Source organism: Eumetopias jubatus, unplaced genomic scaffold, assembly GCF_037043125.1.
Source record: "Eumetopias jubatus isolate StellerSeaLion01/CBP00866 unplaced genomic scaffold, mEumJub1_p1.0 scaffold_12, whole genome shotgun sequence".
Classification (NCBI taxonomy): Eukaryota; Metazoa; Chordata; class Mammalia; order Carnivora; family Otariidae; genus Eumetopias; species Eumetopias jubatus.
In genome coordinates, this window is record NW_028274818.1 from 50,133,566 (window position 1) to 50,149,566 (window position 16,001).

Here is a 16,001-nt window from a genome sequence, read left to right on the forward strand (position 1 = left end):
TACAAATGTAGGGACCCAAAGGGGTACGTGCACCCCGATGTGTATAGCAGCAGTGTCCACAACAGCCAAAATATGGAAAGAGCCACAATGTCCATCGACAGATGAATGGTTAAAGAAGATGTGGTATATATATACAATGGAATGTTATGCAGCCATCAAAAGAATGAGTTCTTGCCATTTTCAATGACGTGGATGGAACTGGAGGGTGTTATGCTGAGTGAAATAAGTCAGAGAAAGACATGTATCATATGACCTCACTGATAGGATGAATTCTTAATCTCAGGAAACAAACTGAGGTTTGCTGGAGTGGGGGTGGGGTGGGAGGGATGGGGTGGCTGGGTGATAGACATTGGGGAGGGTATGTGCTATGGTGAGCGCTGTGAATTGTGCAAGACTGTTGAATCGCACATCTGTACTTCTGAAACAAATAATGCAATATATGTTAAGAAAAAAGAAAAAGAAGAAGATAGCAGGAGGGGATGAATCAAGGGGGGGAAATCGGTAGGGAGATGAAGCATGAGAGACAATGGACTCTGACAACAAACAAACAAACAACAAACTGAGGGTTCTAGAGGGGAGGGGGTGGGGGGATGGTTTAGCCTGGTGATGGGTATTAAGGAGGGTACGTTCTGCGTTTAGCACTGAGTGTTATGCACAAACAATGAATCATGGAACACTACATCAAAAACTAATGATGTATTGTATGCTGATAATATAAGAATAAAAAAATTTAAAGAAAAAGAAAAACAACTAAGCAAAGCTGATAATGCATAGATTACCCTCCTCCAGTCCCCTAACAGCAGGGAGTTTCGTGGTAGTGCATTTTATTTGTCTTCGAACTGATGGAGTTCTTTTCTAACTCTCGGGGAACCTCCTCAGAAGCTGTATGGGATTGGGTTTGGACGATGAATTTCTATGATTAACAGCAAGTTTGAAAATCCTGATAGTCAGTAATGGCTATCGGGGGTGTCACCCTCAACCTTGAAAGACTGCATGGTCAGTTCATCCGATGTCTCAATATGAGGCTAAGAATTGACAAGTTAATGCTTCCTTCTGGCTTGACCTCACCACTTGAGCAACCTCATTACTACTTAGCTGGGTTCAGCTTGACCCAGCCTCGCCAGGAGTGAAAAACGGGCCCAGAAAGCCAGGACTACTCAAAGCCACTCTAAGTTTCTCTGTGAATGAAGGGATCTTTGAGAATTTCTCAATTTAAAATCCACATTTGACTTAAAATTGCCAAATTCTTTGAAAGAGGACATCATGGATCTGGTGCTCAATGAAGTTGTCTTTTGGGGAAATTCTGCTGCTAACAGGCTGTGTTGTCTTAGCAGCTCAGTTCAGGGATGCTCAGCATGAGGGGACACCTAAAGAAGGGACAGGGCACTTGGACTGTGTGAGGAAGTGGTTATGCCTGGAAAAGGAACTTTTGTAGCGAGCTTTGGGTATCCTAAGCTAACCCCACAAAGAGACAGTGCTACAAGTTCACAGCACACAAACTAACATTAGGACAATGACTAAGGGGGCCCCTGGGTGGCTCAGTTGGTTAGATGTCTGACTCTTGATTTCAGCTCAGGTCATGATCTCAAGGTTGTAGGGTCGATCCCTGCATCAGGTTTCATGCTCGGTGGGGCGTCTGTTTGAGATTCTTTCTCTCCCTCTACCTCCCCCCACCCTGAGTGTGCATGCGTGCTCTCTCTCTCTCTCTCTCTCTCTCTCTCTCTTTAAAATAAATAAATCTTAAAAAACAAAGAACAATAACTAAGGGTATTTTAAAAGTGATCTTATCTCACTCTCCTTTGTGCCTTTCCCCATCCCAGATTATTCTCTAGCATGTCTGTCTCTGCTTGAGGTCCCATCTTCCTGGTTCCTTATTACATGCAGAAGCTCCAACATTTGTTCCTCAGAAACCACATATCTGCAGGAGCATGAATGAGAACCTTTCTCACTAGCCCGAGGTCCAGTCTGAAAATGGGCCTGGCTCTTAAAGGCTCTGATGAAATTTCCCAAACCTGTACACCCTGTGCTCAGTGGGAAATGGGAGGTGGAGTGTGGGTTCGACCTGAAAAAAGATTGGACATTGTTTGGCACGTTGAAATGATCATCTGTCTAGGTGGTCATGGGAAGCACACTGTTCTGGACTTAGAATCATGGAATGTTAAGTTACAGAAGGATCTGAAATTCTTCTATCCAGCTCCCTCTTACACAGATGAGAACACTCAAAGCTAGGCAGCTCATTCAAAGTTAGTCTAGACCCGGGTCTCTTGAATTCCAGGTCAATATTTTGGTCCCTGCAGAATATAGGATTCAGGTTACCCTGAGATTGGGATTGAGTCCAGTCATTCTGCAACTCTCTTTCTGGGTCTGCTTGATCTTTCTAAATTGTGGCCTCATTCACTTCTCTGCTTATTAAAACCATGGGTGACTTTCCATTAGCCCAGAACTCTTTAAACTGGCATTCACACCTTTCACAGTTGACATCAATCTACATCTCTAGCCTTTGTTGGTCCTCCACAACTCCTCTGCACAAACTCCACCCTTCTGCCAATAAGCATCATCCTGCAGTTTCATTGTACACATTGTTCTCTTCATCTGGAGTTGCCTCCAGCATCTCTTCCCATTATATCCCTTCCCATGGGTTTCTGTCCAGCCGGGTGCCATCCCCTCAATCAGCACTGCTGTTATTGCTTCAGGTACTTAGTCATGGCCATGTCTTCAGTCTCTTACTCGATCAAAGGCTCCTTGAGAATAGGGATCATTAGCACAGTTTGCTGAATGTGGCCATTAGAGTGTGCTCCAAAAATCTTCGTTGTGTACAAGAATAAATGGCATCCTGCTTTCTGTGTATTCCAGGCAGTTCCAGAATTTTGGGAGGTGCTGAGAGATGTGAAGCTTGTGTAGGGGAAGAATGGACACGCTGAAAGTAAGGAGAGCCTTCCCTTCCTGGAGATCTTGGTCCCACGGTGTGATGGTGGCCGTGGTGCCCATCCCACCACGGTATCTTGACATGGCTGTCAAGGCTTCTGTTGGCACTTGTTTTATGAGTACACTGTGGCAAAGGCTCTGTCTGAGCCTCTTCCATAGCCCTCAGGAAGCCGTGTAGTAGAGTAACCATCACCTCCCATCTGTGCTTCTTGGGAGTCTCAGGGAAGGCTTACATTGTAGAGCAATTTCTGACATTCTTCTTGAGATACTCTGCTAACATCCAGACCCACATGATTACATTGGTGTTTCAAGCTCTTATCCCAGCCCCATTGGTGATGAAATCCATAAAACATTTACCGTGTCCTTTGATTTTTCATTGGTTGACCTAGGGCAGATATGGCATAAGTAAATAACTTCCTGGTTTAGTGTTTTAGCTCTCCCATGTCAGATCCTGCCAGGACAGGGAAAAAAGCCAAGGAAGAAGCTATCATTCTGTAATTATCTTGAATTTTTAAAATGACAGGTACCCTCATGGGCAGGCATGGTGCCCTCCTTCCTTCACCCTTTACCCTCTACAATGAGTCTGGTCTGGGCTAAATCAGGATATCACTGTCTATGAGAATGGGCACGAATAACTCATAAAGAAATTCAGAGGGCTGGCCTGGAAACCAAAGTCAGAGATTCTGTGCTCTCAGCTCACCTCCCCATGGGAGCATTTTGTCAGTACCCCCACCACACCTGTTCTTTCCTTAGTACCATCACCCCTAGGACCCTGGAGCAGAAGGCCTTCCTCTTCAGAAATTGGCTTGGACTGCCGATAGGCATGGGTTGCTCTTTGGGCTGATGAAGATGTTCTGGAATTAGAGTGGCGATGGTTGCACAACTTCGTGAATATACAAATATACTTTGAAAGGGCAAATTTTATGGTATGTGAATTCGATCTCAATTTAAAAAGAAGTCATAGAATACTAAGACTTTGCACAACAAATTAAAATATAGCAGCACAGAAACTCCTAGAATACCACAGGGACTCTGTCCTCAAGTGCTTTCTCTTCCCTGCGCCTGTGCAAAGGTCACGTTGTCTGGAGTGATGGGGGTGGAGAGGATCTGATAAGTTTTCTCCCCTGTTCTGATTCAGGCTGGCATGACCTTGGTCTGGGTGTTTACATGTCCTTACTTCCACAGTTAAAATGGAAATAATGAGCCTGTCCTTTTTGATGAGGGTCTCCTGGGAAATAAAAAAAAAAAAAATGGTTTAAGTGCTTTAGAGTTATGAGGTGCTAGATTCCTTCTGAAGAGTTACAGGAAGGGTTGAAGTGGCACCCAATGTGTGTGGAATTAATCCCAGGCTGGCTAAGAGCAGGTGTGGGTGGGAGGCTGCACAAGTGTGGCTCTGGGTGATTTAATGATGGCGTTAGGTGCTCTAATAGGAACTGTTAATGCTTGTGATTCTTGTTAGGGGTGAGGAGACTTTTCGGTTTCTACTGCAGTGGCAGAGAAAGGACTTGGGGGAGGGATGTTTTTCCCAGGAGGAATCTTCCCGGTGCTCCGAGGTGAAGGCTTGACCAGTGGTTGGGAAGGGGCTTGTGATGAGGGGGCTTGCAGTGACGTGTCGCAGGGCTGCTGCTTGGAAGCACTCCCGAGGGTCTCTCTTCACCTGGAAGTCTGGAAGGTCTCCTTTAGAGGAATGGCAAACTCAGGAGGCCCGTGTAACTCACTGCCTCACTCAACAAATGGGGCTGTGCTATGGAAAACCAAGACCCGGATGCAGAGGAGCCTCCAATTGTCACACTCTCTGCCCACGGCAGCTTCCTGGCTGCTTGTGCCAGTCACTTCCCAGAGCATGGGCAGCCTACCATCCCGGTGCGATGATGGAGTGTTCCAGGCAATTGGGCGAGGGGCTGAGGATGGAGGGGAGCTCTGATCGTCTTGTCTGTGCTGACCTCTCATCGTCCCTCACACGCCCATTTACTCTTCTCCCTGGTCTGGAGGTTGTTAGGAAGAGGTAGGGAATACTATCCGTGTCTTCTAGAGACAGGCTAATGACCCTGTGGCTCATATGAATTCTTCTCAATGAACTACCCTGAGAAGACCAGACAGTATTCTTCTTCCTCCTCCTCTGTCTAATTCTCCTATCAGTGTCTGAATGTCCTCTTCCCACTTCTCTAACTGTTACAAGGAAGCCCACTCTCCCTTCAAGGCCCAACGCAAGTGTCTTCTTCTGAAAGGTTACTTTTCTCCCCCTTTTCCACTCTCAACCCAGGCAAGCCTACTCTCTTCCTCTACATTTCCACATGGTATCATTATGCACACGGTGTAACACCTGCCACATTCACATTCACTCAGCGTGGGTTGCTTTGGAGAGCTTGTTGAGGGACTCATTTAGATTAGTATTACAGTGCCTAGAACAGTGCCTGGTGCATAATACATGCCCAGTGGATATCTGTTAAGTAATGAATAAATATATAAGTAAATAAATAGAGCCCAACATCATTTGTGTCCTCCTACAAATAGTGAAAGATATTTATAAACTCCATAAATATTTAAAATTACTTCCCTCTTTATGGTGTGGTACTTGATGAGAATACTATTCTAAATGTGTCTTATTAAATCTTTTTTATGCCTATGGAATTTTCTTTTTTTTTTTTTTGGTCAAAGGTGATAAATTTTGGGAGAAGAAGCCATGCCTTTTAAAAAATGAAATTTTATAAAGTCATGCATTGCCCAAGTGTGCTCAGCAGAATATTAGTTCCCCAGGGTGGTAATAGTTGTTAAGGAAAAAAGGATTTGGGGGCCAAATGAAGTTTAGGAAAGGCTAGATTAATCAGGTCTCTCTATTGTGGGATGTCTCAAAGCTTCCATATGATATTGCTCAGGAATATTAGCAAGAGAGACACGTAATAACTGCATACTTCTATAACAGTAGCTTAGCACCTACAATGTGAGATGCACAGTAGGGTTTTGGTATTTTGTTATTCATCATTGGTGATTGTCCACTGTCCCCATCTAGAGCCCTGAGAGCTGGCCAGCGCTTCTGTCTGTAACAAGGGCCCACTTCTTCACCACCTTCTCCACATGCACCACCTCTGCTCTGCAAAGATGAGAGAAAAATTAAAGGGAATTAAAACATCACCTGCCACAGCAAGTATCACACATCTCCAGTGGGCTATGCAGCAAATGATTGTGGTTTTAGAAATATTCCGTCAGCCCCAGGTGCTCTGCAGTAACCTCCCAAGGCTCTTCCGGACGTGCCAGTTTTCAGCATAGTAATTACCAAACCCCTCCTTGGTAGATTCACTGGTGTCTAGGAGTAATTTCTAGGGAACTCACATTTTCAAATTTACAAGAGGCAAACAACCTTGTGTTTACCTCGGGGGGTTATCAGGGTATTCAAACTGTGCTGGATAAAGGATGCTATTGATCATAGAAATATGGGAAAGAACTTGAATTTTCACCTTGGTGTTTTTCTCAATGGGTGGGAGCCTGGCTCGCTAGATTATGGAGCAGAGACCTCTGGGGGAATCATTCTCTTTTTCTCAGGGCCTCTTCCCTTCCTTGAGATTCGAAACAGCAGTAAACCTGTCCTAACTCTAGCTGGATTCCTTTGTTGCCTTTAACTGATGCTGGCTAATTGGTACCGTTGTCTAGGAAGAAGATGAATAAGATTCGGATTGGTCCAGTCGGAATTCTGACCCGTGCCTTTGGTGTTTGTCCTCTAGAGATCTCAGGGAACACAGAGGACATCCCTCTGGTGCGCTGGAGACAGCAATGGCTGGAGAACGGCACTTTGCTTTTTCACATTCATCACCAAGATGGTGCCCCCAGTCTCCCTGGACAAGACCCAACGGAAGAACCCCAGCATGAGTCAGCAGAAGAGGAACTGAGGATCCTGCATATCTCAGTCATGGTAAGCCGCATGGCTTCAGCCTCTTAGACCATAGCTGATGTTATCCTGATGTGAAGCGACTTCGTGCCATAGACACAGCTCTACAAAACCCACTGCACAGTGATCGTTGATCAGGTGAATAAGTAAACGTCCCACTTGTGGGAAATGTCTCCACCTGTGGTGAAGTAAAAGTTGCAATTATTTCTGTACCGCCATTACCCAACTGTTCTCTTTGGGAACATGCCTAGACATGGTGTGACTTTTACAGACAAGAGACAGTATCAGATGGGGGCAGTGGATTGTCTTAGAAAGGGGTTATTCAACTAGTATATCAGAATGTCTTACAATAGTTGCTCCATACATGTCTGCGGAATGACTGAGTTGCCAAGCTGCTTGCTGCTACCAAGCCCCTCTTCTCTCTTTTCCAAGCAGGGAGAAAGTCAGCATTTGGCTTCCTCACCTCTTACAACGAAGGGCATGTTAATACATACTTGCCCTTCTCCATAGCCTAGCTCAGAATGTCACCATCAGCATCCCTTCTCCTTAGAAATTTGAGGCCTCAAGAAAATGAGAAGATTCTTTCTAAAATTCTAGGAACCTGTGTTTTAGAATCTCACTCGAAAGTAAGTGCTACAATGGCAGGCAGGGGTTTTGTTTGGTGGTGTTTTGTTTACTGATGTATTCTTAGCACTTAGAACAATGCATTCACATAGTTAATGTTTAATAAATATTTGTGGAAGAAATGAATGAATTTCCCCAGTGGAGATAGAAAATGCTTGTTTCACTTGTGGTAGATATTTTATGTATTAGTATTATATTGGTAAAACCAAACACATAATTAACTTCTAGGGTAGCCTGAGAGCAGGCTGAGGCTGGACTGATTCTTCATGGGCCATATGTAGGGGAAGGCATGGGTTGCTTCACATTTATGAAACTCTACGGAAAACCAGTCTAGGTCTTGGTCTAAACTATATTACTCTGGCACCAACACTACATGCTAGTTAGTTTTGTGCATCAGATTGGGAGAAACTGAGCACATTTCAGATATATAAAAATTTCCATCACCCAAATATTTGGCATCGAAATTCTCCCCATAAAATCTCCACTAAGACGGTATGTGCTATGGTGAGCACTGTGAATTGTGTAAGACTGTTGAATCACAGACCTGTACCTCTGAAACAAATAATACATTATATGTTAAAAAAAAAAAAAAGAAGAAGAAGAAAATAGCAGGAGGAGAAGTATGAAGGGGGGAAATCGGAGGGGGAGACGAACCATGAGAGACTATGGACTCTGAGAAACAAACTGAGGGTTCTAGAGGGGAGGGTGGGGGGGGATGGGTTAGCCTGGTGATGGGTATTAAAGAGGACACGTTCTGCATGGAGCAGTGGGTGTTATACCCAAACAATGAATCATGGAACACTGCATCAAAAACTAATGATGTAATGTATGGTGATTAACATAACATAATAATAAAAAAAAAACTCCGATAAAGTCTCAGAACATAAGTCTTCTACTTCTTTCTCAACTGGTGTCCCCATGAACAACTGGCTTGATAGATTACCTGCATAGACACAAGCTACATTATTTAAACTGTATGGTCAAGAAAAGAGTCCTTGAAGAGCAAATGGTAAACCTGTGTTTAGATGTGCTAGAAGGCAGGCAGGTGAGTGAGATTGTTATGCCTCACATTTACAAATTAATTGAGTTTTATGATACGGCAGTAACCCTACTTGTACATCCTTAATTAAAGACTAGCATTTACTTGCTCAGGGAAGCTGGTCTTCTTTAATGTAGCTTGTAGTTTCCAAAGAGTGGTGAGAGCAGGCAGATCAGCTGAATCAACTCTGGCATTGACTGGAGTGACAGATGTAGAGTCCCCGTTGTCTTCACATTTATGGTACAGTCTGATTGCAAAGAAGGGCACAGTGGTGGACTTCCCACCAACCATTCCCATCCTCCCATCATTGTGGAAAACAGTCATTGTCGCAGATGGTTTTTGTTTCATTGTGTTTCTTTTGGTCTAAGACCATTTCAAAGAACGAGTCATCACACCAAAGAAATGTTTAGGCTGTAGAAAAGTGTCTAGAGAGTCCCAAGAACTAATATCGGGTGTGAGTGTGTCTGAAGGAAAGACCCTGAATACAGGCAGTTAAGACAGGCAATGTGTCGGAAGGTGTGTTTGGTGGGGGCTAGGGGAGTAGTGTGAGGATCCACGGGAAGACAGTCTAAAGCCGGTCTTAGTTTCTACGTCACATCTTAGTGTAGTAAGGATCCTACTTTCTGTTCTCAGAATGATATGCTCCAGTAAGTTCTCTGGAGAAAAATATGTGTATATATGTATGCGTGTATATGTGCATGCATGTTTGTGGGGGTGGGTCGCGGTGAGGATAGAAATGTGCTGATCAAGGATGCCAAAGGATTTGAGGACATAGTTTGTTCCCTTAAAATATAACAACAAGCCCTACATTACTAATGCTTTTTTTTTTTTGATGTCTCTCCTCCCCCCCCCCCACCCCAGGGCAGGGTTTAATGGACCATGGGCACTGAAATGGAAAGAGAACAGAAGTCAGCCTTCAACCCTTTCTGAATCTTTCCTTCATATGCTACTGGTCACCCGTGGCAGGCCAACAATAACGTTCTGTCTTCCAAATAAAATGGAAGAAGTTATTCCTGCAGCTTTACTTTAGTTTATTCTATGTTATTTTTCATTAAGCTGGAGGGGAGAGAGGTTAAAAGTGCATGGGCAAAGAGTAGGGGCAGGCAAATCTTGTGTTTGTCTGGCTTGACCTCTTTGATGTTGATAGGCCCACATCTCTATGAAAAATTCAGGAAGGCCATTGACTTCTGTAAGAAAACAAGAATCCCAGGGGAAAGTGAAGATATAAGTATTCCCTCCCATCCTTGTCAAAGATGGTGTGGTCAATGGAGTCTCCTCCAGCCTGGCTTGCCGCCTTACCTTGCCCCATTCTCATTCCATGCTGTACACCCTCGCACATCGCCTCTCTTATCTTTCATATTCTTTTCTAGACAGTTTCAAAGTCTAAAGTTGTGTGTCTGCCCTCAGCTTAGAAATCAAGCCTGAGAGTATCCCATTTGAAGGTGTCATTCCTAGAATCTCTGATGGCTTCTTCTTAAGAGACTCAGGGACTGGTAGACTTTATCTGATACCCTTTATACCATATCTTTTGGAGGTAAAGTAGGCAGCCATTTGAGGCCTCTGGAAAGAGAGCATTATAAATGTCGGAAGATTTTGTGGTCCTTTGACTAGTAACGCTGTTGGGCAGCAGAATGCACTTACATGAAATTTTATTACCCAAACCCTGTTAGTTATGAAATGACAATAGCAGAGCTATTTTTCATTAACTATAATGATCGATACTGATGCGGTTTTCAGTTTGGATCCAAATAACATAATTTAAAAAAGAGAGAAGTTAAGGTGATTATCAAAACATGAATACACCCAACCTTTTCTCTCTTGTTAAGAAAATGTATATTTAAAAGCTTAACTGGTAATTCTAAATATTTCCAATATGTGCTGAGGGAATTAATGGTTCTGTGAAAACCTTCAGGTTTACATTTCTCTCATTTTGTATTTATACTTTTGTCATCCATATTGCCTCAATGCAGGGACCACTGTTTATTTTTATATTTTGCATTTACCATGTTTAGTTTTAAACACAAAGTATAAGTAATGAGAGACTGAAAGGCAAAGGAAAACCTTTTCTGTATCCATGTGACACTCTATGAATGAGAATTGGTGAATTCTCTCTTACACTGTGCTCACTATAAATATACCATAAGCAAAATTGTGGGCTTGCAGAAAACCAATACCTCAGCTGGGAACTTGGCAATTTAAAACTTTGAAAAACCTTTTGCTTTTCTTATTTTTCAATCACATCCTAAAATTTTTGAATTATTTTTTCTAAAGAGGTACTCTTTCCCTCCTGAAATCGTATATTATTGCTTGTCAAACAATGGGTTTTAACCTCCTGCACAATTCCAACGAGGCTGAAGAGATTTATTTTGAATTTTGCAAGATAATTGACATTTAAAACTACTGAGGTACACAGGGATACTCTTTTGCAAACTCTTGAATAAGTGAAAGCAAAATCATCAAATGAAAATTGATGTGTGAATTTAAATCCAAAAGTCAAAAGAATTTTTCAGTGATAAGCAAATTGTTTACTCCATAGAACATCGGGTTTTAACGTAACTTTACATTAGCTATTCAGACTCTGTGGATTTAAATTTCCATATTGTACTTTTGCTAATTTACCATGTGATCCACATTTTTCATCTTAATGTATGCAAAAGATTTGAATGGTGCATAATAGCATTTTAATGTATTATCTATATATTTCATCTTTGTAATTAAAGACGGTGGTGTTAATAGACTTCCTATATGCATATAGGTTGGTTAAATATATTTTTCACAGCAAGTAACCTTTCAAAAATGCTTCAGTTTGATATATGTATTTTGTGGTCTTATCTCCCACTGGTTAGATAATCTTTCATAGTTCAGCCTTCTTAGGCGCAATTCACAATTGTGGGAAAAAATAATCTTTGAGCATTTGTCGATCTCCCTGAGGACTGTGTGACTAGAGCCCATCACTGAAGGCTGGGTGCCGCTCAAGACCTCTAGTCCTGGCTGGGTGGAGCCCATTGGCCAGTGTCTGTAGGTTCCTGTGGCCTCCCAACTGCTGGTTCCTCGGGTGTTTCTAGGCACCTTGTTTCTGGGAGCCCCAGGTGAGCCCTGGACACACAGTTTTCTTCAGGCAGAAACAGTGTAAAGAACAAGGTTCTGGGACAAAAGAGGCCACAGGTGCTGCTGTGGAGTCCCAGTGTCCAGGAAATAGAATGGGCACTTCAGAGAAGTTCCATCCTGGGGATGTAACACTTGGGCTGAATCAGTACAAAGCTAAGGGAACGTACCTATGGGATTCCCTAGGATTGTGTTTCTAGAACTGTAGACAATTGGTGTGCATCCTTACTCAAGTTCAGTTCAGCTGCCTACGCATCCTGCATTACTTTGCTGGAAGCTGTCTGCACTGCACTCCTAAAGCTTAGCCATGTCTAGGGGCAGGGAAGGGCAGTTCTATGCATGGTCATTTCTATGTGCCACCAAGACCATCAGTTAATTATTAAGTGTCTGTGGGCACAGGAGAGCTAGATGTTTTCTCTGTCCGTTCCTTTTGCCTTTAGCTAATAGGTTACAGAAGTTGATTAGCGAATTCATTAGTGAGGGTCACTTTTACATCTCTATTGTCAATTTATATCATTTGCTCAGTTCAACTGAGGATGCCCTAATTTATCAGGGCCAATCCTTCTGATCTTTAGAAAGAAATGGAAGAGTTTAAACATAACTTGTTTTACCACAAAGGCTAGAACTAGAGTAATGATTGAGTCAGTCCGAAGAACTTTTCTAGCAATTCAAGCCATCCATCATGAGGCATGATGGCCATCCCCCCACTTGCCAAAGCCATCGTTGTGTACTTGGCTTTCCATTATGAAAATGGTGGGCAGTTCCTAAAAGAATCAGCAAGGTCCCTACAAGCAAAACCTCCTCGCTCTTGGGTTGTTGCTGACAGGCTGATGTTCGAAAGATGACATGCCAGAGCCCATTTGGGGGCTATCCCAAGTGCTGAGGGAGGGTTGGTTTATAAAACCTTCCCACCTGGCACCATGGTTTGGCTGTACAACTCTTGCCAAGGCTCATTAGGTGCAGGTACTTTTGAGTCCGTCAGCCGTTCCTGTGGTTGAGCTATTGTGCGTGCTTGCTGCCCTCCCGTATTCCTATAGAGGGGGAGCTGGGTTGTGTAGGAAAGAAACACTGGGCTTAGGGTTGGAAGATGAACTCCAGAACCTGGCTTTACCACTTAAGGTCATCCATTGACCTTTCTGGAAGCTTCCCACTTAATCTGTGAAATGGATACAGTCACTGCTTAGGCTTTTTAGTTTCAAAAAAATGGAAATCCACTCAGGCCTTCTCTGTAATGGAGTTTGACTATAGAAATTCACATAGAGGTAAGGTAGACAGGTATCTTTGGATTAAAAAAAAAAAGAAATCCCTAGAGCAGAATTTCATGAAGCCTGGAGCTGGAAGGTTGTGCAGGGTCCGAGTCATCCTGTCAGCCCCCAGCCTCAGCAGTTCATGGTTTGGCTCTTTGGCGTCTGTTTCCATTGCTCCTGTTGCCATGAATTAGTTCCTTTGTCCAGTCTATTCTGTAAATCTCGTCCCCATTTTGATGCTTTTAAATGTTTGTACTATCCATTTACTCATCAAATCACCTTCACTTATGACCCCTCCTGATCCCTGCAGCTTTGCAATGTTTCCAGTTTTGTCCACGCAGCTGCCAGATTCCCTGCTTTCCTCCACGTATTCTAATTCCTTAGGGACACAAGCAGAGGGACCAGCTAGTGACTGCAGTTCCTGTTTGTTCAGAGCTTTTCCTATCAAGTTATTCCATAGGAGGATGTAACCCTCACCTTCTCCTGTGGGCTATTGTTATGTGGAGGTTGGCTTAGCTGGCACAGAACGTGACTAGTCCTGCTCCAGGCACAGCTCAGGACCACTTTCTTTAGCAGAGGCTGAGAAGCCATGATTCCATGATTTAACTGCTCAATACAATGGGCATACACTTGTAGAGAGGTTTGGAGGACCGAAAGATGCTTTTATCATCATCCTCCTCCTCATCATCATCACCATCATCACCATCACCATCATCACCATCATTACCATCATCATCATCATCATCACCATCATTACCATCATCATCACCATCATCATCACCATCACTACCATCATCATCACCATCATTACCATCATCATCACCATCATCACCATCACCATCATTACCACCATCATCACCATCATTACCATCATCATCACCATCACCATCATTACCATCATCATCACCATCATTACCACCATCATCACCATCATTACCATCATCATCATCACCATCATTACCATCATCATCATTACCATTATCATCATCACCATCATCACCATCATCACCATCATCATCACCATCACCACCAGCATCATCATCATCATCGCAGTTTTATTTTATATTTACCAAGTGCCAGAAACTACTCTAAGTACTTTCAATATATATTGTCTTATTTTTTATTCTCATCACAACACCACGAGGTAGGGCTTGTTATCATCCCATTACAAATGATGGGACTGAGGGCCAGACAAGCTAAGCAACTCACCTAAAGTTAAACAACTGTTAGGTTATGGAGCCAGGATCTAAATTGAGGTAGTTGGCAGAGTCTAGACTCTATACTCTAAGAAGCACCCAGCTCATATTTTGGACAATAGTGAGTGCCCAATATGTATTTATTACATGTCCTTTTACCAGCTTTTGTTGTTTTGCCCACTTGTGACTGCTGAGACTCATCTGACACTTTTCCCCATCGTTATTTCCAAACTAGCAACTCTGTGAGCGCTAGGACCCACAACCGAGGTGGAATATAGATCTTTCTTCCTGTGGCTACACCAGGCAGCTAACCCCAAAAGCTCAGATTCGGTTCAGCTTGGCTACACCCACCTGCTAACCTTGGCTTCAGCCACACACCTCCCAGCTGGCAGCAGGCTTATTGGCAGGGAAGGGAAGAGAGAGCAGTTAGGGACTTCCCGCTCTAAAATTGTGAAAGTCACAGAACAATAAACTTAGGCTTCTATGTATACATATTTTCACACTTTTGCAGTAAGTTTAAAAAAAATGTTTTAAAAGCACTATTGAGCTATCATTGATTTAAAAAGGTCATTGACTCATTCATTTATTTAGATATTGATTCTTTACCAGTATCTCTTAGGCTTCAGGTATAAACACACACACATATACACATACAAACACACACATATGTATATCTACTAAGGCGATAGAAAATTAATAAGACAACATTCTGCTTTCAAGGAACATTTAATCATATTATTAACACTTAATATTTGAGGATGGCCTCTGGCAGAACTAGGAGCCAGGTGGAGTGTTCTTTTCCATTTCTTTACATGTTTTACATTCTCTTTACAATTTTGTTATGCTCTTTCATGAAGCTCATAGAGGCCTTAAGTTGCCCCCATTTCTCCAGACGGCAAGGAAAATAGCTAAGAGGCCACATTTTCAAAAGGATACTATTTTTTAACAACATGATGTAATACTCTGTTCAGCAATTTAGCTCACTTGATATAGAAGCCAACAAATTACTTTTAAGTGCTTAGTTCCAAAAGTCCCTAAAGGTCCTTTTGAAAGCAGGAGTCATAATCTCTGTGGGGTTTAAATCGATCTGAAGAACTGGTAATACTCCTAGTAATGAAGCTCACATTTCCCTTACTATGTCCCAGACAGTGAATGGGATCATTTTCATGCATCATATCAATCAACTCCCACAAAAACCTTGTGAAATAGATGGTAATTCTCTCACTTTTCAGATGTGAACACTGAGACTTAGAGAAAGTAAATCACAGATCCAAGGTCATACAGGTGGAGCCAGGATTCAAGGCAAGTGTATCTGACTCCAGACTTCATTCTGCTATAACGGTGTTGCTGGGTGGCATCAGGGTCAACCAGTTTCTCCAGTTTTCGAGGCTATGGAATAATTTTGCTTCTTCTAGCTGGCACAGTAGAAACCCTTCCTGTGATGAAAATTAGGAAAGCACATAGAGAACTGGGCAAGGTGTCATCATGGTGGAGTCTCTGAGCCCCTTCAAAAGGTGAAGATTGGCATGGAACAAAGGATTTAAGCATTGCAAAGAAGTCTGGGGTTGGCTCTGAATGGAGATCATTGAGAAGCCAAGAAACCAGTGAAGACTCTAAGTCCAGTGGTATTGAACTTTAGGGCGGTAGTTTATAGCAAGGCTTCATTATCAGAGAGACCAGTTTAAATCCTAGTTCTACACTTATTAGATTTTCTAGTGTCCTTGGGCAAATTGCTTAAATCTCTTGAAACTCACTTTCCTTATTTATAAAATGGGAATGGTAATAGATTCTGCTTCTTCAAGCTGTTTTGATGACGAAATGAGATGATTCTTACTAAGCACTTCCTATAGCACCTGACCCATGGGAAGTGCCCAGTAAGTATTCACCAGGTAAACTCTGGGGTGCCATGCAAGCTGGCTGTAACAATTCTGTGTGCCGTGTGTTACCCCGGGGCCCACTACCTTAGGGAGCCAGAAAAGCAG

At 42.8% G+C, this 16,001-nt stretch overlaps 1 protein-coding gene across 2 annotated transcripts in view; it reads left to right on the forward strand.

The window, feature by feature from the left end:
* ASTN1 (astrotactin 1) overlaps positions 1-16,001 on the forward strand; it is a 305,327-nt gene that overhangs the window by 108,997 nt on the left and 180,329 nt on the right. For both annotated transcript variants that reach the window (XM_028092079.1, XM_028092081.1), the window contains exon 2: positions 6,645-6,832. In XM_028092079.1, coding sequence (XP_027947880.1) covers positions 6,645-6,832 — 188 coding nt within the window. The remainder of the gene's footprint in view (positions 1-6,644; positions 6,833-16,001) is intronic.